Genomic DNA, 23,573 nt, shown 5'->3' on the forward strand with positions numbered 1-23,573 from the left:
ACGTATCGTGGTGCACGTTCAAGACACGAGACTAGGAGACGTACTGCACTGGCTAAATTGCTCATCTACAGTGTGAGACGTCCGTTGCGGCTGAATAACATCCCACTGTTTAAACATCCTCACAACGAAACTTACTTTTTCAAAACTTTCAGAAAAATGTCGAAGGCGTCATCAGCACGACCGAAAATCTTGACGGGCCGTACTGACAATCTCCTCAGTAGGATATTATCAAAGCAAAGTAAGCACCTAAATGAAACATTGGTGGACATCCCCAGACACGAACTTATTTTAGGTGCTGTCTCGGAATGAAACAGATGGGGTAGGAGAATATCAAGATGTAGGAGAGGCAAAAAATACAAAGGCCAAAGTATTTCAGTCATCTAAGATTTATTTATCAACCTGACAAATCACAAGGGCGCTTGCTGGCAGATGGCACAATAAGCGATTGCAAAATGCAGTTCATAAACAAATGTTGCCACTTGAGTTAGTCACACTGGCCGGAAAAGTGGTCTTTATGCACAACCATCTCGGGCACCAGTTGGTCAATGGATGAGCAGCCTGCATGTTGGGGCAAATTGTCAGTCTTCGTTTATCACAAATGACTACAGTGTCGCGTGTCACTTAGGCTTTCGAGCAATATACCCGATTTGAAGGTACGCGTGTGTACGTGTTTATAGACAAATAAAAAAATGCGACCACAGCCCACAACAGTCTCTGCGGTGACTCATTAAACGTACCCGCGCTACCAGGAACGCGTTAAATTTCCATTAACTTTGTAACGTACTCGTTACATTTTCAAAACTGTAATGGTTAACGTACTTACGTTATTGGGGAATTGTACTAGACCGTTTCCGCAGCCCGCTAAGCGCCCGGATAGCGCTCCGTAATCCGCCACCAGACCTTGAACTATGCAGGCAAGGCTGGCGGCGCGCATGCGCAGCTGTGGCGTTTTCTTCGGGGATACCGTAGCGGAGGAGAAAAACGGTCGACTACAATTCCCTATTTATTTCGGGTAACGCGTAACTTCGTTACATTACCCGTCACATACTCTTCCCAAAGCACAAGAGAATACATTTACGATTTTTTTCTTCAGATACCAATTGTTACATAAAACGTAACTTTTTTGCGTTTTTACATGTCTTTTCTTTTTGTCGCAAGTACTTAGGTGAACAATAAAATAAATAAGGGGATTATGTTCAGTTCCTGAATGTACCTAAGGTTTCTCTAAATATGGCGCTTATCCATAGTTGTAATGTCGTAACTTAAAACAGGTAATTTGTAATTTAAAAAGTAACACAAAAGTAACGTGTCTTACTTTATTTTAAAGCAACGCTGAAGCGTTTTTTTTAGGTAAAGTAAGTTGGTAACGCGTTTATTTGATTTGCAAGTAACGAGTAACGTATTTATGCAGTTTTTTTTTTTTTTGGTAACGCCTTGAACGCTGGTTACAGGTGGTATTCCTCTCTGGCGTGTACTGTCAACACACGAACCCCAATGCAAACTGTTATCTCCAGGAATTCCAGTCGAACAGAATTCAAAACTTTGGCGTTCACGTTTGCTACGTATGTATGCTGGCATTATGTTTACGTAGATTTTAGATTCTCTTCCAGGTGTTCCTAGAAGCAGGAATTGGAGCCGGCGCGAGAGCCGGCTGCGTATTTCGCTGCATACATCCCACAGCAACAACAGCGACGTACATATGCTGGAATTATGTTTACGTAGATTTTAGATTATCTTCCAGGTGTTCCTAGAAGCAGGAATTAGAGCTTGCGAGAGAGCGAGCTGCATATTTCGGTGCATATCCCACATAAACAACCATATCTCTAAAGAAGACCGGAAAACAAAGTAAATAACAATAAAGAAGCAGAAAAACCTGAATGTAAACAGATTCCAACAACTACACGTTGCGAGGGAGGCTCTTGCGCAAACGCGAAAACATCCATCGGTTGCCTTTTTTCGTTTAGTCTTGCACTACTCTAAAATAAAGCAAGCATTATGTCTTTTTAGGGAAAAAATCTGCTATGGGCTTCAGGATAATTTCTGTACATTGGTAAAGTACAGGCACGCTAGAAGGAGTATAGAAGCAAGATATATATATATATATATGGAAGCGCGATATATATATACTTCTGAACAGTATATTTTCGTGAGCCCTCTTGGAGCTTATGCTTATTTTAGGTTTGTGTAAGTGCGGGCAGTAGGTTCTTTTAAGTGAGTTTGAAAAAGTTTCTCGAGTAACGGCTGACCAGGCCCTCAAGTTGAGTAGTCTGGTAATCGAGGAACAAGTCGGCATAGGCACAATCTTCTGTGATCGATGCCAATTAAAATAGTTATCTGAAAACATACGCACATACACACACACACACACGCAGGCACACACACACACACACGCAGGCACGCACGCACGCACGCACACACACCCATAAAACACGCAGACACACACACAAACAAACACACTGGTTGAGGCAATTTGCTACACTGTTCACGCTGAAAAGGCGTATGCCGAAATTCTCATTGTTTTCTTTTCAAGCAAAAAAGCCTGTAATGAAAACTGCTCTAGTCAATGACAAGTTAAAAGACGCAATGTGTGGTGAGTCTCGGGCACCCTGTTAACGCCCCCTGGTCAATCATATCGCGTGCCATTAGCCAATAAGAGCACATACAAATGAACAACGTAGTAAAAAAGCTTAAAGTGGTACTGACACATCAAATAATTTTTTTTTTATTGTTTGAAACGATTGAAATCGGTGCTTGGACATTACCCTCAAAACTTGAAACTTGGAAATTCAGTATTTGTGAAGTAAAAAATTAATTTCCAAATGGCCGAATTAGAAGTTCCCTCGCAATCCGCGCCGGTGGAGTGACGTCAAATTTTGAGGGCTTCTGAGGGTCGAGTTTCTTTCGCGCCTCCGCTCCAAAACGTGTCTCCGCGACCCGAAGCGAGGAGAGAAGGCGCCGGCGTCGCGGGAACTACCGTATTGGCCTGCGTTAGTGCCGTGCTGCCTGATGCTTCGAGCAGACGACGGTGCCCCGCCGATGTCACAACCAAAACTACGATACACAGGCACAAAACCCAGTTGCTTTGAAGGTTTGACGATTTCCTCTTCGAGGTCTGAGAGGTCCTCGGGCACTTTGAAAAGACCACTTTATCCAATTCCCCGACTCGGCGATCACCCTCTGCTGTACACGCGTCGAGCGCCGGCATGTTTTCGAAGGGAGGATAAAAATCCAGAAGGGGACATCACAACGGACTACGATTTTTGGTATTTCAAAAAGAAGGGCCGTAGGGCATTCGCAATTACGTTAAAAAACATGTTTTACGGTTGTAGTGTTTAAATGTTTTAAAAATGTCACCTACAAAGCTTCTAAATTTCATAATGTGTCACGTCACCAATCAAAAGAAGCAAGGAGAGGAAAACGCCAAAAAATAAAAAGACGCGCGCGCGGCGGGGAATTTTTTTTTTTTCTATGCGGTACGGTATTGTTTTTTTTTTGTGCGTCTACGACTACGACGTGCATTGTTTTAGACATTAAAGAGATACGACCTTTGGGGTGTCAGTGCCCCTTTAAGCTACCCTAACCAAAGTGGAGTGAGGTGCCCCTTACCAACCTGCTCGGTCAAATTTACCCTTCGCTGCTGATCCATCACGGAAAAAACACAAAAACAAAAACTACCCGATTTCTTTGTTGCTGATCGAATGTCGGGCAGTCTACGCTATGTAACAGTAAATATGAATGGCCAGACAATATAGAAAATCCTTAATTTTTCAGAAACTCGTCGTAGATGCTTGCAGACGACAGACAAGACATGAGATCGCTCAACAACTCTAAGCGTCTATGTAGCTTTGTATGCTACTATTGCTTTAGAGCAATACTAGCTTGCTCGGTACTCGCCAAACCCCGTCTTTCTTAAGCTGTCAGAGACTTCAGAGAACATCATCTGATATAGTGAGTGAAGTAAGAAGTGCAAACATAACAGATCACACCATGCACTTTTAACAATTTCAGCGACTACATCTTAAAAAGGTGGAGTACTACTTTCCCCTTTCAAGGAGAAAAAGAAATGTCCAATGAAGTCCTCCACAAAGGGAGCACAATTTTATTACTTCAAAAGGGTGGGAATTTTATCCTCCCACTGTAGATAAGGCCTTCTATTCCCACGAACGGAGTAAAACATCGTACCCTAAACCGACATTGCGGAACTTAAGTGCGAACCGGGTCGAATGGCATGACAATCTGCACGGCTCTTCACCGTAATAAAAGCGAACGGCGTATACACCTTAACGTCGTCTTTCAGGTGCACAAGAGACTCTAAAGAGCCGTCTTCAAGCATTGGCCTCACACATCGTACGGGGACATGATGAAAAATCGCACTCAAAAGACAAGGACAAGGAGAGGTGTTTGAAGAAAGCTATTACCCATTTGTGCAAGATCTCGGTCCACCTCTCGCCTCAGTATCGCCAGCATTTCCCTCACTCCGGCTTCACCCTGAAAAAGTAAAGAAGGCTCGTTATAAACACACATGTGTGGTCCGGAAAAAATTCTCAATATTGTCCGCCTCTCTCGTGTCGCGATTTTGTTATCCGACGACCGCAGGCAGATGAAGAGGCTCTTTCACGCTTAAGTACAAGACGGTAGCTATGCTAAAAACACAAAGATTATAGAGTTTATGATCATACGCGTGGTGACGAGTTGCGAGACGAGCTGCTGTGGGAACCACCACGAATGACATCACTCATAATCTAGGGTTGATGTCGTTGGTGTCTCTGTAAACCCCAGTCACAATCCACAAGCATCATACAAAACAGATGTTGTTTCCGGTGGACATGGTGAAAACGAAATGTGCAAACACGCTTCAAGCATTCATCGAAGAATGCTCGTTCTACATACGTGTATTTGCTTCGAATATGTCTGAATGCAGTTTTTGCATAATACATTCACTTATTATAGAACTCAAGGGAGCAAAGTTTTATCGAATATGAAGTAGTTGGGGAAATATGGAAAGGTTTGATACTGCTTAGATTATCTTAAGTTAATAGTTATACTGTGCATGAGGTCGGACATTCAATCAGGAAGCGAAAGTCGTTGACGAACGTGCGCAGACTGAAATTGGGAGCATATCGGAACACACCAAATAAGGAGGTACCAGGGGACATGGCCTGGTCGTCTCGTGAGAGGAGAGTGGCAATTACTAAACTTAAATTGAACGAAGTTTGAAATAAATGGAGGATACCCGGAAGGCTTGGAAGCTAAACGAGCAATTAGGCCAAAATAGTTTAAACAAAAAATGAACGAAGTGAAACCGAAGTCTTTTCTTAAAATACCTCTGCTTCTTTTGCAGGCGTTCTGGTAACGGCAGAACGTCAAGCTCAGATTGGCTGTGGTGGAAGTATAGTGGGTAGATTTCAAAGCAAGCCTGCCTTGTGGTTTACCTAATATCCTTCACATCGAGCGTGATCGGCGTTCTGACGTTACCGCAACCCCTGCAGAAGTAGCAGACGAACTTGCGCTCCTCATAATCACAAAAGTGTCTTAAACTATTCATGGAAAAGGTCTAAAGAAGCGTGATAGTAAAAAAACTGATGAAGCAAATTATTTGCGAAACTTTTAATTTATAAAAATAATTTTGATGGGATAGTTGTGTTTATAGGCTAGGTAACGCCAACTACCGCCCGATACAGAGGTTGATGCATGGCATGTCCAGTACCAGAAGGTCGAACCGGATTCGGAACCGAACCAAACCTAACCGGAAACCGGAACAGAACCGTTATTTTAGCCGAACTGGAACTTAACCAAACCAAAAACTTCGCCGCCATTTTCGAACTGAACCGGAACTCAACCGGAAAAAAATAAAATGGCAACCAGTCCAAAGCGGCGCGCGGTATTTCTTTTGTAACAAAACGAATGTTTGTGAAATAAAAATTGTCTGCTGTATTTCTATGTAGTGGTCGAATTGGCATACACCGAAGTGCAATATATGAGAAATTGTGGGTTTTCCTGGCGCTCTTTTATTGGCACTGTGATTCATTGCGTGGTCCCGTGACGCAATCAAGTGACTCAAACTCGACTTACATTGAGAATGTCACTTGGTTTATTAGTGTTATTCTTGACGGCGTGACGTTAAATGGCATCATGACTTACCACGAGTCACGTGACACTGTGACGTACTCGATTGCCATCAGCAGTGCTCATGTTCATCACAATCAGGATCGTCAAACATTCGAATAATAGCTCGAGTACAATCAAAAATGAGGAAAGCCGAACTCTAACAATGTCTAAAGCTCAACCCATGCTTGCTCCTTTTCCAACCTCATCGAATCACTATGATATGCGTATAATATGCGTATGTGACACGCATAAATCAGAAATATTATCTGCTGCATTGCGTAATAATAAGTAGAAAAAGTCGTAACTTATTGACAAATGATTAAACTCAGGTGCAAGAAAACAAATTTTTCTGCCAATTTACATGCACGGAGAATATAGTGGGGAAATCCTAAACACGCCAGTCTCACTCGCTTTTTTCATTCACCGAGATATCAGGCGTGAATATCCTTTTGCACTCATAACACTGACTCTGCATACTTAGGACTATGGCCACGCTGCACTCCCTGGCGGAGCCTCGTTTCGCTGATCACCAGTAAACTTAGTTCATTCGATGTTTTTTTATTATTATTATTTTCGCTTCGGCTCTCCCTCCCCGCCCCCTTGGTGGCTCCCAGTGTAAGTGTCGGACGGATGCCGAGTTGGCGAGTCCAAAGCTCGGCCAAGATGCCCGTATTGAGACGTGAAGCCCATTTCGGAGAAGACATGATGTAACCGAGATTTTGATTGCATTACCGTCCAGAAGGTTTGAAATTCATCCTCAGTTTTCCGCTGGCGCGTGCGTCCCCCTCTCTTCCACCTTTATTTTATATGGCTGCCTCTCCCGTTTCTTCTCGCCCCCTTCGCCTGTTGAACGGACACAGCCGCCACGTTCGTTTGTTCTTTGCGCACCTCGTTCTTTTGTTTACAGTACAGAAACGCGCGCGTGCTTTTGTTTCGCCCCGACCTCTACCAATGACGGCCAGCGCCTGTCAGTCTCGATTTTGCGTATTTTTGAGCATACATTACGTTGTCATTGTATTCGCGATCTCCTACTGGCCTTCTAAAGCGTGCAGGGACGCTTTTCGGAACACTTGCTCTGCGTATAATCACAGTAGCGTACGAAAACTAAGGAAGGGCCGATTATGCTCGCGGTTTTTGTCTTTCTCAGCCCTTCGTCGCTGCTCTTATCGGAGACCCTGCTGCAGAGGGCTAATAAGATCCTCGGAACACAATCGCGCCCACCGATTTTTGAGCTGTCGGTGAGCATACACGAGGAAACAACCGTCGAAATCGGGACGCGCTCGCCGTGACCACACCGGGACTTCAAAGCGATCCCCGAGCGGCCCTTGCAACCATCCTTGCAAGGTTGCATACTTGCAACCTTGCAACACCATCTAGATAGCAAGGCCGTAGTGCTAAAGTTTGTTTACGTTACGCAGAAAGACGAGCGCGGGGGGCGATATCGGAGACGGTATTGCGTCAGCGTCCATCCGGAAGTCGTGTCAATTTATGAGGCACCACTCGTAACAGCAGAACGATTGATGCAGCACACGTGGGTTCATGCCCTCTAGCCTCTTGTAGGTTACCTGACCGTAGATCCTTTTTAAAAAGTCCTCACCATCGCCTGTCCGTCATTGCTTGAGCACGTACTCTGAGCAGGTGTTGGACACGAGTGCTGTCTCATGCTCAAGCAATTGCGATCACTAACGCTGCTTTGTGCACTTTCGAAAAAGGTCTGTTCCAGCACTGCATTGGTGAGCAGGTGGCGTTCTCATTGGTAGGCACAAGCAGTCGGTGCGATTGCTATGCGACAGATTCCTGGATAGTGACATACTTCAATAGTATCCTAGTGACCTCGGGGACTTCTGGTCTTGCATCAACAAACAAAATGAAGATTTTGAGTCCAACGGCGACATACCGAATACGTCCCGGCAAATCTCAGGTAGAACCTTGTCAATAGTCCAGCAAGTTGGTTGAGCCTTTATGCTTGAACTCGTGTCTTATTCCGATAACTTTTTCATCTATTTCTCGCTCTTTGATCATATGGCTTCTATGGGGTTTCTTTCTGATAATGTTGCAGAAGCGATATCGTGGATGTCTTACGTTGTACGCCAACCCCCAGATGGTAGGACGTCCAACGAACACAGCCTTGGCTCCGAGCGCCAACGCCTTGATCACATCCGTGCCGTGACGAACGCCGCCGTCCAAGTAAACTTCGACGCGCCCGCGGACTGCACTCACGACCTCTGGGAGGACCTCGATCTGCAGACAGGTCGAAACAGAAAATTGCTCTGGAAACTTTGCTTACCTTTATTATGAATTTCATGGCAGTACTGAAAGCTGGGATTATTTGCAGTTTGTCTTATTTGCTAAAGACGCTTTCGGGCAGCTGCGCATCGGCGCCGCCATGACCGACCTTCAGTTTTTTTTCTTTCCTCTTATTCCGTTAGCCGGCGCCATTTGAAGGTGGCCAAATTCTCCCATAGCACCCATCTATTTTCTTCTTCTTCCGTTCGCTTCCCTTCATTGCAGCAGCAAAAAAGGTTATTGCCACTTTAAATGCTACCGAGTTCTTCTCCCCAGCATAGGCCCTTGTGGAGGCTCGTCAACCCCCGCTTCAGTGGCCCAACATCTCGGTAAGGCAAGATATGGTCGGCAATACCAGCTCAATCTGGCGAAATGTTAGAACTTCTTTTGAGAAGATCTATCTTTTTAAATTTGCGAAAGGAACACTAAAGATGTTTGTGTAGGTAAGCTCTACGGCCAAGGAGCATGATATAGGTAGTTAATTCTCAAGATACGTCAGTTAATTACCTAAGATTTTATGATTCACTTTTTACTTAGTGAAATTACCCATAAGGCTCTATTTAGAAACTTGCCACGCGTCATTGAAAACACGTAATTCAGTATATTTGAGAAGGTTTTGATGGACGTGGGAAGCAAGGACTTGCACCAAAATTCTCACTTGTGCCTTGAGCAACAGGCACAAGGCTAGTGGCATGAAAACGGATAGATTTCTACTATATGGGGTTGGATCTTGCTTAGAGATGCACCATGCCGGGCACGAGTGAACCCATTGAGAGGTTCAATGCTTATCCCGGAAGTCCAGTGTCTGCTGGGGTTTGTTTCATAGAGCATTTATTCAATGATTTGGTTCACAGTTTCTTGCATTTTTACGTGGGCATTAGTAATACCTTTCAGCTTTTAATCTAGAGGCGTTTAAATACGGTTATCCACACTTAATCAACTGGAATCTCCGAATTCTCGTAGATCACTTGGCTTTTCAGAAGACTTCTCTAGCCCGCATGAGTTGTTCTTGCGCAACAAGTGCGCTCTCCTGAGATAGCGAAAGCAAACCACCGCCTTGGACACTGTTTGAGAAAACGCTCTGAAGAGTTGGAAAGACTCTCAAGCGCTCGTTTCCTGGACAAGCCGCTTACATCTAGTGGCTTCATACCTGTTTACTAAATGCGCCATCCAGCACCCTAGTGAAGATTAGTAAGAAGACGCGGATGAAAATTGTATAGTATCCGCGTTTAGGGCACCGATTATCGACGGTGACTGCACTCGATGCGGGAGCAAAGGTCCAGGAACTATAATACATCTTCTATGGGAATGCAGAGCCACTGTACGCTCAAGGCGGGCCATCATATACGACTTCCCCGCTCGTCATCGACTCAAAACTTTCGTAGAGTGGACGCGACCAGGGGCGACGTACAGCACAGGACGATTGTGCTGAACTCTCTGATTAAGTTCATTCGAGAAGCTGGTATCCGTAACTATTTTTAAACATTTCATCCTCATCGTATTCCCCATCTCTCACCCCTCATCTTCCCCACTAATGACGTAAGGTCAAGGTGGTGGAAAAATCATTAAAATACGTCTTAAACAAACAAAATTAATTGGGAAATGCAAAACCTCGCGGTGGAAAACGAAGGCGATGACTTCCCATGAACGAAATTCAAGCATGATATGATTTGATGTTGGTCCCAATTTTTCTTTTCAAATAAAAAAAAATTATGACCGCTCGAATTTTGTTTTCATTCATCGTTAAAAATGTTCATGGTTGCTCGACTAGAATTGTTGTCAAAGCCATACTTTTTCAGATATCAATCTGACATTTGTGGTCATTTTACACGAAAGGGTGAACAACACAGCGCCATAAAAATATTTTGGTAAAAAACCCTTCCTAATGGTGATTCCGGAAACTTTTCAATCTAACCTCCTATGTAACCCTGGTTGTATAACTCAGCTATAGAAACCTCATAAGTGTAACATTCACGGCTTTTTTTAAACAAATTTACAAAGCAAAAAAAGAAAAAAAAAAAACACTGTGTATCTCTCTCCCCGTCTTTACCGTGGCATGTTCGAAAAAACAAAACAAAAAAACCTTATGAGCTGCGTTTTAATTTCGCATTACACAAAAGAGTAAACTTTTTTACAAAATAGTCTAAACTAGCCATCTTATTTTCACCTTGTAAAAATTTTCGTTGCGTGTAGATATTTTTAAGTTACGAACACACGCAATTTCTACGGCGATTACTCCGGATTATAATAAAAGGGCTACGCTGCAATCCCTACTCCTTAAAGGTCAACGTAAAGTTCAATCACCAAATGCCTTCTCTACTATGACAAACACGACTTTGCCGTTCGCCATATGCCAACACTTCTAAGTTGCCATCACTCGCTGCGACAAAATGATAAATAATATAATGTTCCAACTCCAGGCTCACGCTAGTGGATCTATATACCTTTCCAAATATGAGCGCGTCTAGCTCCATACAATAAAACACAAAAGCAGCCTCATTACTTCTCAAACAGCCCTCGTACTTAGGAGACACGAAATATATCCATGCCGATCATCGACGTTCATCTACAAAATTTAAAGCATAGCATTATTTCCTTTAGTGGAATCGAGTTATAATTATAAAGTAAGACTTTGCCAGATGGAGCGTACGGTTGCTGGGAGCCCGTCCAGCTGGCGACCACCGTGGTTTGACACGAAGATCGCTGAAGCGCCGCGACTGATGGCTTCCTTCGCGTCTTCCGCTGTGAAAGTTAAGAAAGCTAGATCAGTACACTCACATTTGCGAATACAATCGATGCATATAAATGTAGACGAAAGCTAGAAAAGCAGCAGAAGCTTCACTGGACAAGTGACTTGGGAAGACTTCCCGAAACGTTTGTTCGGTAAAACTTCTTCTAACGTTTTTTTTTTGTTTTGTTTTTTTAAATCTATATGTATAAATATATTATATTTATAGTTATTTACGAGCCCATTGCTGGATTTCATTACTAAAGTACCACAGTTTTTTATTCCAAAATTTTGTGTTTGCGTGTCAATTTTTAGAGCCCTCTACGCCCAAAGAACGTTAACGTAAAACCTTGGATTTTCTTTTGGCCAGAGCCCGGCACGCGTTTCACTGAGTAGGCAAACAAGTGCCAGGCTTCACCCCGGGTTGCTGGGAAGGTAATGGGCCTTTTCGCCGCTTGTTTGGTACTTTTAACATTATGCGGTGAACAGGACAGAAATCACATAAAAGCCGAATAAATGTCCTTCAGCACTTACTGAAACTTCGGAGAAGAACCCTATTAGGCCCAAGCTTTTGCGTCTAGTCATGCTCGACGTTTTTCTGGCGGGCAGCGTGTCGTGTCTTGACGGGGCAACAGACACAGTAGACCGGAGGACCATGGCCCGAGGTTTATTCCATGGAGCGTGGAACTAGAACGAACCTCTCGTGCTATCAAACTGACACGACGATAAAGAAGAAGAGCAAAGGAACTAAAGCGCCGCCACTATAGTCCCAGTAGCGCGCGCTTGGCGGTAACTACACAACACTCCTCCCCCTTTAATTACGTAGCAGCGCCAACGGCAGTATTATACAGAAGTTACGAGCGAGCTTGGTATCTGTCAGGCGGACGCCGTTCTCTCGATGGGTAGCGTCCTTCAGAAGTAGATCGGCCTGTAGGAGGTACAGGATCCCATTGCGGGATGGTGTGAGGCTGCTGTGGCCCATGCTCTTGTACCGTGGCCGGGACACTTGGCTCGCCTGGTGAAAAGACCAGGAAACCCTCAGCGTCGTCGGTGTCCGAAGGTACCAGCGTTGCCGTTGGCCGTGTTTGGCTCAAAAATTGATTGAGGTGCCGACGCCAGATGAACTTGCCTCGAGGCGTGGTAACCTGGACTTGGTAAGATACTGGACCAGTCTTCTTGAGGACGGTACCACGTAGCCACCTCGGCGAACTCCTGTAATTTCGCACTAGGACATTGTCACCAGGGCAGATTTCTTCTCTGCTTGTCCTCCGTTGCTTACTTTGTATAAATTGCTTGTGGATCACTTTCCCCTCTACCGTAGGCTTGATTACATCCAACCTGGAACGCAATCTTCTGCCCATCAACAAGTTTGCTGGCGTCTCTCCTGTTGTTGAATGTGGAGTATTCCGGTACGTCAGCAAAAAGTGTTGCAGTGCTTCTTCCAGAGACTCACCAGCGGATGACTTGCGTAGTGCAGACTTCAGTGTCTGCACATACCGTTCTGCCAGGCCGTTTGTGCTCGGGTGGTATGGGGCGCCCACGACGTGTCTGACTCCGTTGTTCCTCATGAACACCTTGAATTCCTCGGACACCAGCTGCGGCCCGTTGTCTGAAACGATTGTTTCCGGAATTCCGAACCTGCAGAAAAGTTCACGTAGGCACCTCACAGTGCGCTCGGTCGTAGTTCTCTGCATGGTGAACACCTCTGGCCACTTTGAGTGCGCGTCCACCACGACTAGGAACATGGTTCCGCGGAACGGGCCTGCAAAGTCCAGGTTTAGTCGTCTCCACGGTGCTGTCGGCCATGCCCAGGGGTGAAGAGGCGCTTTGCATGGATCATTACGCTGTTCCTGGCATGCTTGGCAGCTTCGTACCTTTCTTTCAAGGTCTGAGTCAATTGATGGCCACCAAACATAGCTGCGAGCCAGCTCCTTACTTCGCACGATGCCGGGATGGCCTTGATGCAGTTCGTCGAGCACGGGCTCCTGCAGCTGGGACGGAACAACAACCCTCATGCCGTACATTAGGCACCCTTGATGAACACTCATCTGCAAGCGTCTGTCAAAAAATGGTCTGAGTTGTTGTTCTTGCACGTGCGTCGGCCAACCCATGCTTGTGTATTTAAGTACTTGACAAAGTAACGGGTCGCGCGACGTAGCGCGTGCAATCTCCTGAGAGGACACCGGCATTGACTCTAGCCGCAGTGCATAGAAGGACTCTTCGCCCTCGCAACTATCGTCTTTCCCACTTTCGAGAGGGAACCTAGAGCAAAAATCGGCCTCTGTATTGTCACTGGATCTCTTGTACACCAACGAGTACTTGTACGCTGACAAGGTAACAGCCCAGCGCTGCAACCGTGCTGCCGCAATAGACGGAATGCCTGTCTTTGGACCCAAAATAGTCTGCAGCGGTTTGTGATCCGTGACGAGAGTGAAAACTCGGCCGTAGATGTATAAGTGAAACTTTTTGGCCCCAAAAATAATGGCTAGTGCCTCCTTTTCAAGTTGGCTGTACTTCTTTTCAGCTTCGGTCAGTGTGCGTGATGCATACGCCACAGGACGAGTGCTTCCATCTTCAGTCACATGAGACAGAACAGCGCCTATGCCATACTGGGATGCGTCGCACGCAACTTGCAATGGCTTACTTGGGTCGTAGTGTGCCAGCATCGATGGTGTTGCTAGCGCTGTCTGCATGATTTCCTCGAACGCTGCTTGACACGCTTTGTCCCAACACCAGCGCTGGTCTTGACGCAGCAGCCTGCAGAGCGGGCTCGCCACGGTGGATAATCGTGGAACAAACTTCCCGTAGTAATTTACCATACCCAGGAATGACTGGAGCTGCTGCTTGCTTGAGGGTGCAGCAACCTTCGGCAGAGCCTCGATCTTCTCTGGCGTCGTGCTGACACCTGCAGCACTGATCACGTGGCCCAGATAACGCAGCTCCTTCTGGAAAAACGCGCATTTTTCCTTCTTCACACGAACTCCACGCTCTGACAACCGCTTTAGGACTGCTTCCAAATTGGCCAAATGCTCTTCCGGCGTCCTACCGGTGATGAGGACGTCATCCAAGAAGCAACTGACGCCTTTCAGATCTTTCAGCATTGTGTCCATGATTCTCTGAAAAATGGCTGGTGCCGAGGAGACTCCGAACGGTAACCTGTTTACGGCAAACAGTCCTTTGTGTGTATTTAAAGTTAGGTACTTGCTCGACGTTTCAGCCATCACCACCTGGTGATAAGCCCGGTTTAAATCAATCTTCGAAAATTCCTGGCCTCCTGAAAGCGCTGCGAACAAGTCGTCGACTCTCGGGAGCGGATACTGGTCAGTGTCAAGGCAAGGATTCACGGTGGTCTTGTAGTCGCCGCACAACCTTATTCCACCGTCCTTCTTCACTACTGGCACAACCGGCGTCGCATAATCACTCGTTGTTACTGGTGTTATGACGCCCATGTCTTGCATCTTCTTTAGTTCAGCCTCGACAGCAGGCTGTAGGGCAAACGGCACGTTTCTTGCCTTGAGGAATTTCGGTACGTGATCTTCTTTTAGCGTCAGCTCTGCCCTTTCTTCAGCAATAGTTCCCAGGTCTTTATTGAACAGATTTTGGTACTTGTCCAGAAGCACACCAAGCTTTGTGCGTTGTTCGGAAAGCGCCAAAACATCTGACCTGGCAATGCTGTTGATCCCGAAAATCCGGTTCCAATCCAATCGGATCGCTTGCAGCCACTGCCGGCCGAGCAGAGGTGGTCCCTTTTCTCTTGTGATGTAGAGGGGAAGCTCGGTCCTCTGCTGTCCGTACTGCACGTCGACGTGAGCAACCCCGACGGGCTGAACGATGTCTCCCTTGAACGTGCGCAGCTTGAGCGTCGTCGGCATGATCTTTGTTGAAGGAGATATCTGACGAAACTGTTGCAGTGACATGACAAACAGTTGCTCCTGTGTCCAGTTCCATTTCCAAGGCAACTTCCTGCACGTTTATTGTGAGTTTTATTGGTTCCATACCAGACGTGGTCATTTCCTTCATGCCAACTGGGTCTTGAACAGGAACCAGTTTCTTCATCGCCTTACGTGGCGTCCACTTCGATTTCTTTTCTTTGTCAGCATGACACACTCTTTGGACATGCCCCTTCTTGTTACACTTGAAACAGATATCCGCAATGTGCGGGCATACCCGGCTTCCATGTTTCGCTGAGCCGCATCGATAGCATTCTCGCTGCGTCACGCTCGCCTCCGCGACGGCCTTCACCCTGTGTACGTCCGAAACTCTAGGTTCTGACGCATCTGTTTCAGCGACGTTCTTTTTTGCTGCTTCCATGGCTAGCGCTTTTTCGACGGCTCTCTGGAAAGTTAGCTTGTTGTCCTCTGTGAACAACACACGCTGAATGTCCTCTCTGCGTAATCCGCAGACGAAACGGTCCCTCAAGGACTGGTCAAGTGCGGCTTCGAAGTCGCAGGTTTGCGCCAATTTGCGTAATTCTGCAACAAAGGCTGCTACAGATTCGTTCTCGAGCTGCGTTCTTCTGTGGAACTTTGCGCGCTCGCTGATTACCGATGGCTTCGGTGCCAGGTGATCCCCCAAAAGCTTCTTTAGCTCATCAAACGTTTTTCTTGCTGGCAACTCCGGTGCGGTCAATGACTTCAGAAGACTGTACGTTTTCGGGCCTATGAGACTCAAAAATGCGTGTACCTTGTCGTCCTCGGCGATTCGGTTGACCAGAAGAAACGACGTGAGTCGTTCCTCATACGACGGCCAGTCGCTCGTCGATTCGTCGAAGGGCTCGATGTGTCCCAGTCGGCCGAAGACTTGCGGCACTTGACCCGTCGCTGCCGGATCCCCCGTTGCCATGTCGGCTTCCGCGTAGCAGTTCAGCGAAGCCTCCTCGTCGCCAAGTTGTCGTGTCTTGACGGGGCGACAGACACAGTAGACCGGAGGACCATGGCCCGAGGTTTATTCCATGGAGCGTGGAACTAGAACGAACCTCTCGTGCTATCAAACTGACACGACGATAAAGAAGAAGAGCGAAGGAACTAAAGCGCCGCCACTATAGTCCCAGTAGCGCGCGCTTGGCGGTAACTACACAACACGTTGCCCCGTCAAGACACGACACAGCGTGTGTAGCCATATTTCTATTTAGAGAGCCAATGGGTACACAATGTACATGTCCTGTCCTCTGGGGACTCTAGCAAGCGTCATACTTAAGTGGGAAAATGCCCTCACTCCTAAATGTTGTTTTCTGCGTTTAGTGTCCAAGAGGTGCACCTACATCGAGTTAACCACAACGGTGAAATATCCATTAAAATACCATCTGTTTTAAAAATACAGAGTGCGTCTCGTGTTTTTTCTTTCTGACATCGAAACATTAATAATTTCAACTCTCAGTTTTAATATTTTCTCGCTATGTGACAAACATCTCAGCTCAGTACGTTAAACCTAGGCGTGCATCACATCACGTTATCCAGTCATAAAATTCATGCGAATGCCGGTCAGTCCGTAACCGGCTTTAGAATATCTCCGCAGATCGAGCAGATCTCCATTCGCTATTTAATGCCTCCAAACCTTATAATAAGGATTAATAAAAAAAATATGTGAATATAGAAGATTGTGTAGATTCTAGAGAATTAATCATTTAGAGCGCTCGAGTAATTACGTAATTTAAATATTGAGAAGGCACCAATTTTCCTGCCTACAACAAAACCGAAGAATGCCAACCGTGTTTCAAATTAACTCGAGAGGTGTAAGGATACTATGCAAGTTCGCACCATTAGTGATTCCTTTGAGCACCAAAGGTAGACTGGTGATACTCTTCAGCCAGGTGATGTCATCCCAAGACTGCGAGGGGTCGATGTGGGCGTCTCTCACGGACATCGTCGCTTTCGCGTTGGCAGATTTGTTTTCCGAGCTTGCTTCCAGGTTCCCGAACCTGCGTTGAAAACGCGCTGTGGAAACTTTCCGCGTTTCTCGACGGCGTTTTCATTACGAGACCCTGAGTAACCGCTCATTAGAGAGTTTTAGTAGATCGTTCCAATACCTCCAATAGCCCCGATAACGATACTATGCATGCACAAGGGAGGCGGTGGCGGAGTATCGGGTATCGTTATCGGAGTCATGGGAACGATCTACTAAAACTCTCTATTAACACTAGAAGCGGCTCCGCGTTCGCAAAGCAGGTGCGAACGCGGTTGTATAAAGATCCAGTACGATTGCACGCGCACTTAATGTCATCGAGAGGGCGTGCAATTGTACTGGATCTTTATACAACCGCGTTCGCAACCGCTTTGCGACGCGGATCCGCTTCCAGTGTGAATGAGCGGCAAGAGCTGTCTTTTCAAACGACGAACGGTCTTCAGGCCGAATTCGTCAACATCAATATTATAAAAAATAAGATATCAGCCATTGTCATTTTGTTTTGTCTCGTACTCCAGAACAAGCTCTCATATAACCCATCGAAATTAAACTCAATGACTAAAGTTGAAACATATGCGATATGCTTCTCTTTTTAAATAATACTATAAAAATGCATCAACGCGACTCATTCGGTTATTTGAGCAAACCTTCCTTCTTATCGGTGGTGGTAGTTTAGATTGAATAGAAGGGTAAAATATGCATGAGTCTCTCAACAGACGAGCAGGTCCATGAAACTACAATGATGATACCAAATCGCAATTCACGTAGCCATGAACTATTATAAAAAAAAACGACATGAGCGGTCTGTGTTTTTTTAGAAGTTTGGTAATGAGGGTTAATACAGTATGTATTCAGGGTCCTTCTGCACATAAAGGTGTGGAAGGTCAAGCTATAGACAAGTCGACTTAACGCCAAACATTTAACACACGTCCACTGATCAAAATACAAAAAAAAACATCATTATCATAGACAATCGTGGCCGACTGCAGCTCCTTGTTTTTTTGTTTTTTTTTAATTACTTTGACAACACCGTAATATTACGGCTGCCACGAAATCCTCGTTCCATACACACAAGATTATGACCTTGAGAATTAGCCGTTGTAACCTCCGCCTCTATGGACCATGCCCGAAGTCGGCTCACTCAGACACATCAGCAAGGGGAGGGCAGGGAGAGGGGGGGGGGGTGGCAACTTCTTACGCAGAAGCTCATTACCTTCATAAGAAAATCACGTCGTGATTCAGCGAATAACAAGTCTTCGGGACGACGGGAGTCATCACCAGAGCAAGTTCATAGGACGACAAAGTACAATATAATTTTGCTAGCACGGAAAACCGACAAAACTGTTTACAAACAAACAGCACCTGTCTGAGAACTGGGCACAATCACTGACTGGCTTTTGGAGCGATTAAGGTGCTGTCATTATTTCGTAAACAGTATGCTAGCATATATGGTTCAGCACTCTGTTCCCAAACCCTTACATAGTGACCTCTCTCCGACGTCATCTCGTCTCCTAGTATCCTAGTATTGTCCCCGGAAGGCGTCACGGATAGGTGTGTTTACCGGGTCCAAAAAAGCGGTCTCTCTATTTCCGGCTGATGACGTCGCCAAACTTTCATGTTTTCGCAGTCCGCGATCCTGGTGGTGTCACAGCGGCGGTGGTATATGTGGCACACACCTATTCTGCTGCGTGCTGATCTCAGCTTGACAGTCCACGGAAGCTTATTAAGCCGGGGTTTGGGATACCGCGACGACTGCGACACTCTCGTTTGCTATTGCTTTGTTGCCAGGACATCTACGCCCAACAGCCAGGACCGCGGCATGCAATCCGACAGCGTGACACTCCGGCGTCAGTGACGCCATGTTTTGCCACTTTACGACCATTTTCGGTTCATGGGCGGAATAATACTCTGAACACCAACAGCCGCCAACGCGTTCCAGATACTATGTATTTGTACTAGTAGCGCACCGCAGCTCGGTACACCTGGAGGAGTAGCTCGCGCTTCAGAAACCAGTGACCTCGGTCTCAATGGAGACTTTTAGTATAGTCCTCACGGTTCTTGGTCTTCTTAGCATCTTATGGTGTCGCACTGGTTGTGCGAGGACATTCTGAGTATCCAGAGTGCAGCACCTCAAGCTGGTTGCGGGACCGCTGGGCCGTCCTATTCTAACACTCACTAATTTTTAACCTGGTTAAATTCCATGAGGGAGGACATATAGCCACCAAATGCGATGCTCTTCCGAGCGAAACGTTAGCCGACTTGGTGCTTGTTACCAGTTTCCTGAAGTTTTATCTGACATCGCACAAAGTTAAGTTCCTTCCTCTAAAAATATTAAGGCAGTCCGTGACAGAGCTTTGTAATACTCTATCTAAAACTAAAAAAATTTCATTTTCGAATTGTTATTATAACCGAGTGCGCTTGCCCTGTACTACGCACCAAACTGGCGGCGCACAAAAGAAGATTGGGGAATCGAAGCCGATATGTTAATCACAGTTTATTGACTAGCTGGAGGTGGGCATTGTATACTGTCATGTAACCGCCGCCGCATGATGCATGTTAAAGATTGCAGTTTATTTCAATATGCGGGCCCGCCTTCATCACGACATCCTACATTGTAGCGCCAACTATAACCTATGCTAAGATAAGGGATTAGAGTCACTCAGTCCCCTCCGACTTGGGTAGCGTATATACACATAATGCCCCCTTTATGACTTCCTTGTAAAGGAATATGCCTTTCACCCTGACAGTAAAGCTCTTTTTAATACCTAGGATTTTCCAATTGGCTGGAAGTGACTTTAAACCCATTAATAACTTCAAGTTCCCCTTGGATTCATTCTGTGAATCGTGTTCAATTTGTTTCCTCTCCAGCGTTAACTATTGCCGATGAACATGGCCTCGCCTTCTTTTCTCATTTTCAGGACTCTACCTCGAATATTCAAATCGTCTCGCTGTTCGTCACGTCACATTATTTATTTATTATTCAATGAGAGTGATTGTTCAAGAAATAGAGAAGTATGTGACTCCATGCGACTCATTATTTAAATGATAATGAATGATACCAATGAGTAACAGTGTAATTGTGTACTGTCTGAACTTTTGAGAGTAGGAAGCCAATCAGCCCCAATAGGCGCCTGGTCTCTTCGCTGGAGTTGAGAAATTTGCCCACTGCAGTACAACTTATAGCCTGGTACGAGGATCATTCATACTGAAGAAGGCAGAGGTACCGATATATAGCAGAATCCTTGGGTTCCGCCAGCGCGAGCCTTTGCTCTACCGATGAGTAAAAAATTAATACAAATAATTAATAAAGTTCCTCAGGTTCGACGCACCTGTTTCCGTCGTGCAGATAGAAACTCCGCTTTACTGGGCCGATTTTCTTTCCAAGCACGGGAGAATCCACGGTGACCACCAGTGCCCGGTAGCCAGATCGTTCGGCGCGTCTCACCAAGCTCCTCGTGAGGTCTCGGTCAACGGCGAACTGTACTTGGAACCAGAAGAGCCCGTCTGGCACTTCTCTCTTCACAACTTCCATAGAAGTGCTGCTGTAGGTGCTCAGTACCATTAGAGTCTTCTCTGCGTGGGCAGCTGTAATGTCAGAAAATATCGACTTTCCTTCTACTCGGGTTCACTTTAAAGAGACATAAAGTGAAAAAAAAAAGATTCTTTGATTTATATCTTCTTGTACATTTCTCTACTACAATTTTTTGTGCAATGTTTACATTGTTATGCGCAATTCAGTGGTGGTTGCCCTAATCTACTCCCCCCCCTCCCCCCCCCCCCCCCTCCCCTGTCTCCCGGTGCTCACAAAGCTAAGCACCGTTTCTCAGATCTCATTGGTTCAAGAGATGATTGACGTGTGAAATGTTGGTTGTAAAATTATCTCTCTGGGCCGTAATAGCATTGTGATCTACAATAGTTTTATGTTTAAGAAACAAGCAATCTAGATAAAGTCATTATTGTTTTCAAAAATTATGCCAAGATTCCCTTTCCGCTTCACTTTGAAATGATAACGAACAGGGCTACCGGCGTCCTGCGGAGTGATCAACTCTGCTAAAACACTCCTTTGGGAAACTCACCCATGAAACCGGGACCGCTCACCACCACCAAGGTCAAACTAAATGCGATAACAGCGCCGCCCTTTAGCAACTGGTCAAAGTATAAAAGTTAATTTATATTGCTACTGCGAAATGGCTTTGCAAGATGGCACCACCGGCCCTTGCGCGGTTGTACGAGAACTGTTGCGTGCAGACGTGCACTTCCCGGAGTGGCCGCTGCAAGAGAAATGGCGTCGTTGCGATCGCGAATAGTTCGGTTATGGAGTACGTATCGAAGCTCATAATAAAATGTATAGCGCGCAAGAAACAAGGACAAAAACGAGTCGGAGTCGTGTACTGCTTTCCGCTGTCTTGTGGTAAGGCCTATGTGGGCCAGAATGGACGTATTAATGATGGACTGAGGGACAACTGCAACTCTCTCCGTAACACTCCGTCTGGCCTTTTAGCAGTCCACCGCAGATGCAGTGAATGTGCTGCTGTTTTTAAAAACAGCAATATTTTAGGACGATTTAAGGAGCAGAGAGGAAGGGAGGCTTTATAGGTTTTTGTTATCAAAACTTTGGGTGATGGCTGCATATGTCACCCGTCACTTGCTTTGACAGGTGCAGAGGAAGCACTCTTATCCGCGAAATGCCATGCGCATAATAAAGGGGGGGGGGGGGGGGGGGTAGCAAAAGGGGTTTCTTCGTTTTGTAGATTAGGACCGGTAAAAGGGGCGGGGGAGGGGGGGGGGTATTGATTGACGCATGTGCAGTCGGCGAAAGGAACCATCTTCGGGTTTTCCCGAATATTAATAAAAGTTCAGTTGCGAGTAAGCGCTTGTCTGTCTTACGTATCGTCTCTTTTTCGTCCTTGTTTATTGCGCGCTTTATATTTCATCATGAACTGCTACCAACTAGCCCAACTTTCAACCCTGCTGAGGATCGAAGCCACTGTCTTAAACCAGGCTTTATGGCAGTTTCCCAACTGAGTTGTACTAAAAACGATGGAAGTGATCAACGAGAGCAGCTCGTCCAGCTCGTTTATGTTAAGGTGTGCCAGTCATTCTGAGTTCGCCGCGGTGTTTAGACGAAGATCTCGTCAACTGATGTAGTTTGTAACAAGCGATCTTTATAAGTACATGCCTACGGAAGCGCTGTTGGCGCTGAGCAAGTGCTTGAGTTCGTAGCGTCGGTAGCGAGACTGATCTAAAACTAGCGTCCCACCTTAACTACATGGTGTCTCAAATAGCGGCCAGGCTCTTTAAATCGATTGCGAAAATCGTTTTTTCTTTTAACCTATCCCAGTACACTTTTGTGCAGCGTTGCCCACAGGTGGTGCATCTTTTCGTTGCCGGCAGTTAACGACGCGACCGCTTGCGCCATCTGTTGTTTCCCGTGCCAAACGGCACCCTATGGTTTGAAGACCGGTGGCTTTGCTGCGTCTCCATAGGAGTTAAGATTTTATATCTGCTTATTTTTCCTCAAGTAAGATCGATCTTTGCAAGTTTTATAGGAAAAATGCACCAGCTGTGGACAACGCTGCAGAAAATCGTAGCGCGATAGGTTAAGAAACTTATTTTCGCAATCGATTTAAAGAGCCTGGCTGCTTTGTGAACTGTATTGATACCGAATAAAGTTATTGGTCCTCGTAAAAGCGGCAACGCTGCTTTGTGAACTTTGCGACCGTTGCGTTTGCAACCGTGGTTTTAATCCCCGAAATGTTACCTACACAGGTAAGAATTTGCGAGCACTTTGGTTTGGGGGAATGGGGCGTTCAGCTCGCATTAAGTTTGTCCAGGGTCGTTCCCGTCATTTTGTTTTGAAAAGAAATTAGCTCAACGTCTTGCAATGCACCTGGCCTGCCAATACAAATACCTTGAGGTCGCGTTTTAGTTGTCCGTCATGACGCTCAACCACCTTTGCTCGCGTATGCCATGCGAAGAAAATAAAAAAAACAGAAAACCTGGAAAAACGACGTATTCATTTTGTTGATTTTTTTTTTGTTTCGTCCTCTCGGTCACTTTTACTGCACTTCGACAGACCCTGACAGTCGCTTGTACTGGATTTAGCTCGTGCATGATTGAACGCTGGAACGCCGCTTTCATGGTCGCGCCTTGCAAGCGTTGCAGACTTTTTAAGACAGGGGGGAATGCGGAGAGCAAGTTCATCTGCTTCGTTTGCAGGGGTTGTGGTGACGGCAGAAAAACACCGAGCTGTGATCGGCTTTGATTGAAGGATAGTGAATACATCCCCAAGCCAGTTGTATTGAGGTCTACCACTATCCTTCAATTAGAGCCTATCAGAGCTCAGCGTTCTGACGTCACCAGAACCCCTGGAAAAGAAGCGGACGAACTTGCGCTGTTTATAGCAGACGGACGAAGGCAAAAGCGGACGCCGACACACAGCTTCCATATCCGCGTCTGGGCATGGGAGACGAGGATAGACGACGTTGTGAAATAGCAGATGATGCCGGAGGTTGCTGCACGTCCGCTCGCACGACTAGCAGGCGGTGTC

At 46.0% G+C, this 23,573-nt stretch overlaps 1 protein-coding gene across 1 annotated transcript in view; it reads right to left on the bottom strand.

Moving 5' to 3' along the window:
• Nucleotides 1-484: 484 nt before the first annotated feature.
• LOC120841570 (hydroxyacid oxidase 1-like) overlaps nt 485-23,573 on the bottom strand; it is a 29,934-nt gene continuing 6,845 nt past the window's right edge. The window contains exons 3-8 of the mRNA XM_040212483.3: nt 20,353-20,608; nt 16,879-17,039; nt 11,045-11,136; nt 8,191-8,349; nt 4,419-4,488; nt 485-558 (exon numbers count right to left, since the gene is read on the bottom strand). Of these exons, the coding sequence (XP_040068417.2) occupies nt 485-558; nt 4,419-4,488; nt 8,191-8,349; nt 11,045-11,136; nt 16,879-17,039; nt 20,353-20,608 (812 nt within the window). The remainder of the gene's footprint in view (nt 559-4,418; nt 4,489-8,190; nt 8,350-11,044; nt 11,137-16,878; nt 17,040-20,352; nt 20,609-23,573) is intronic.

Source organism: Ixodes scapularis, unplaced genomic scaffold (genome assembly GCF_016920785.2).
Source record: "Ixodes scapularis isolate PalLabHiFi unplaced genomic scaffold, ASM1692078v2 ptg000972l_1__unscaffolded, whole genome shotgun sequence".
Taxonomy (NCBI): Eukaryota; Metazoa; Arthropoda; class Arachnida; order Ixodida; family Ixodidae; genus Ixodes; species Ixodes scapularis.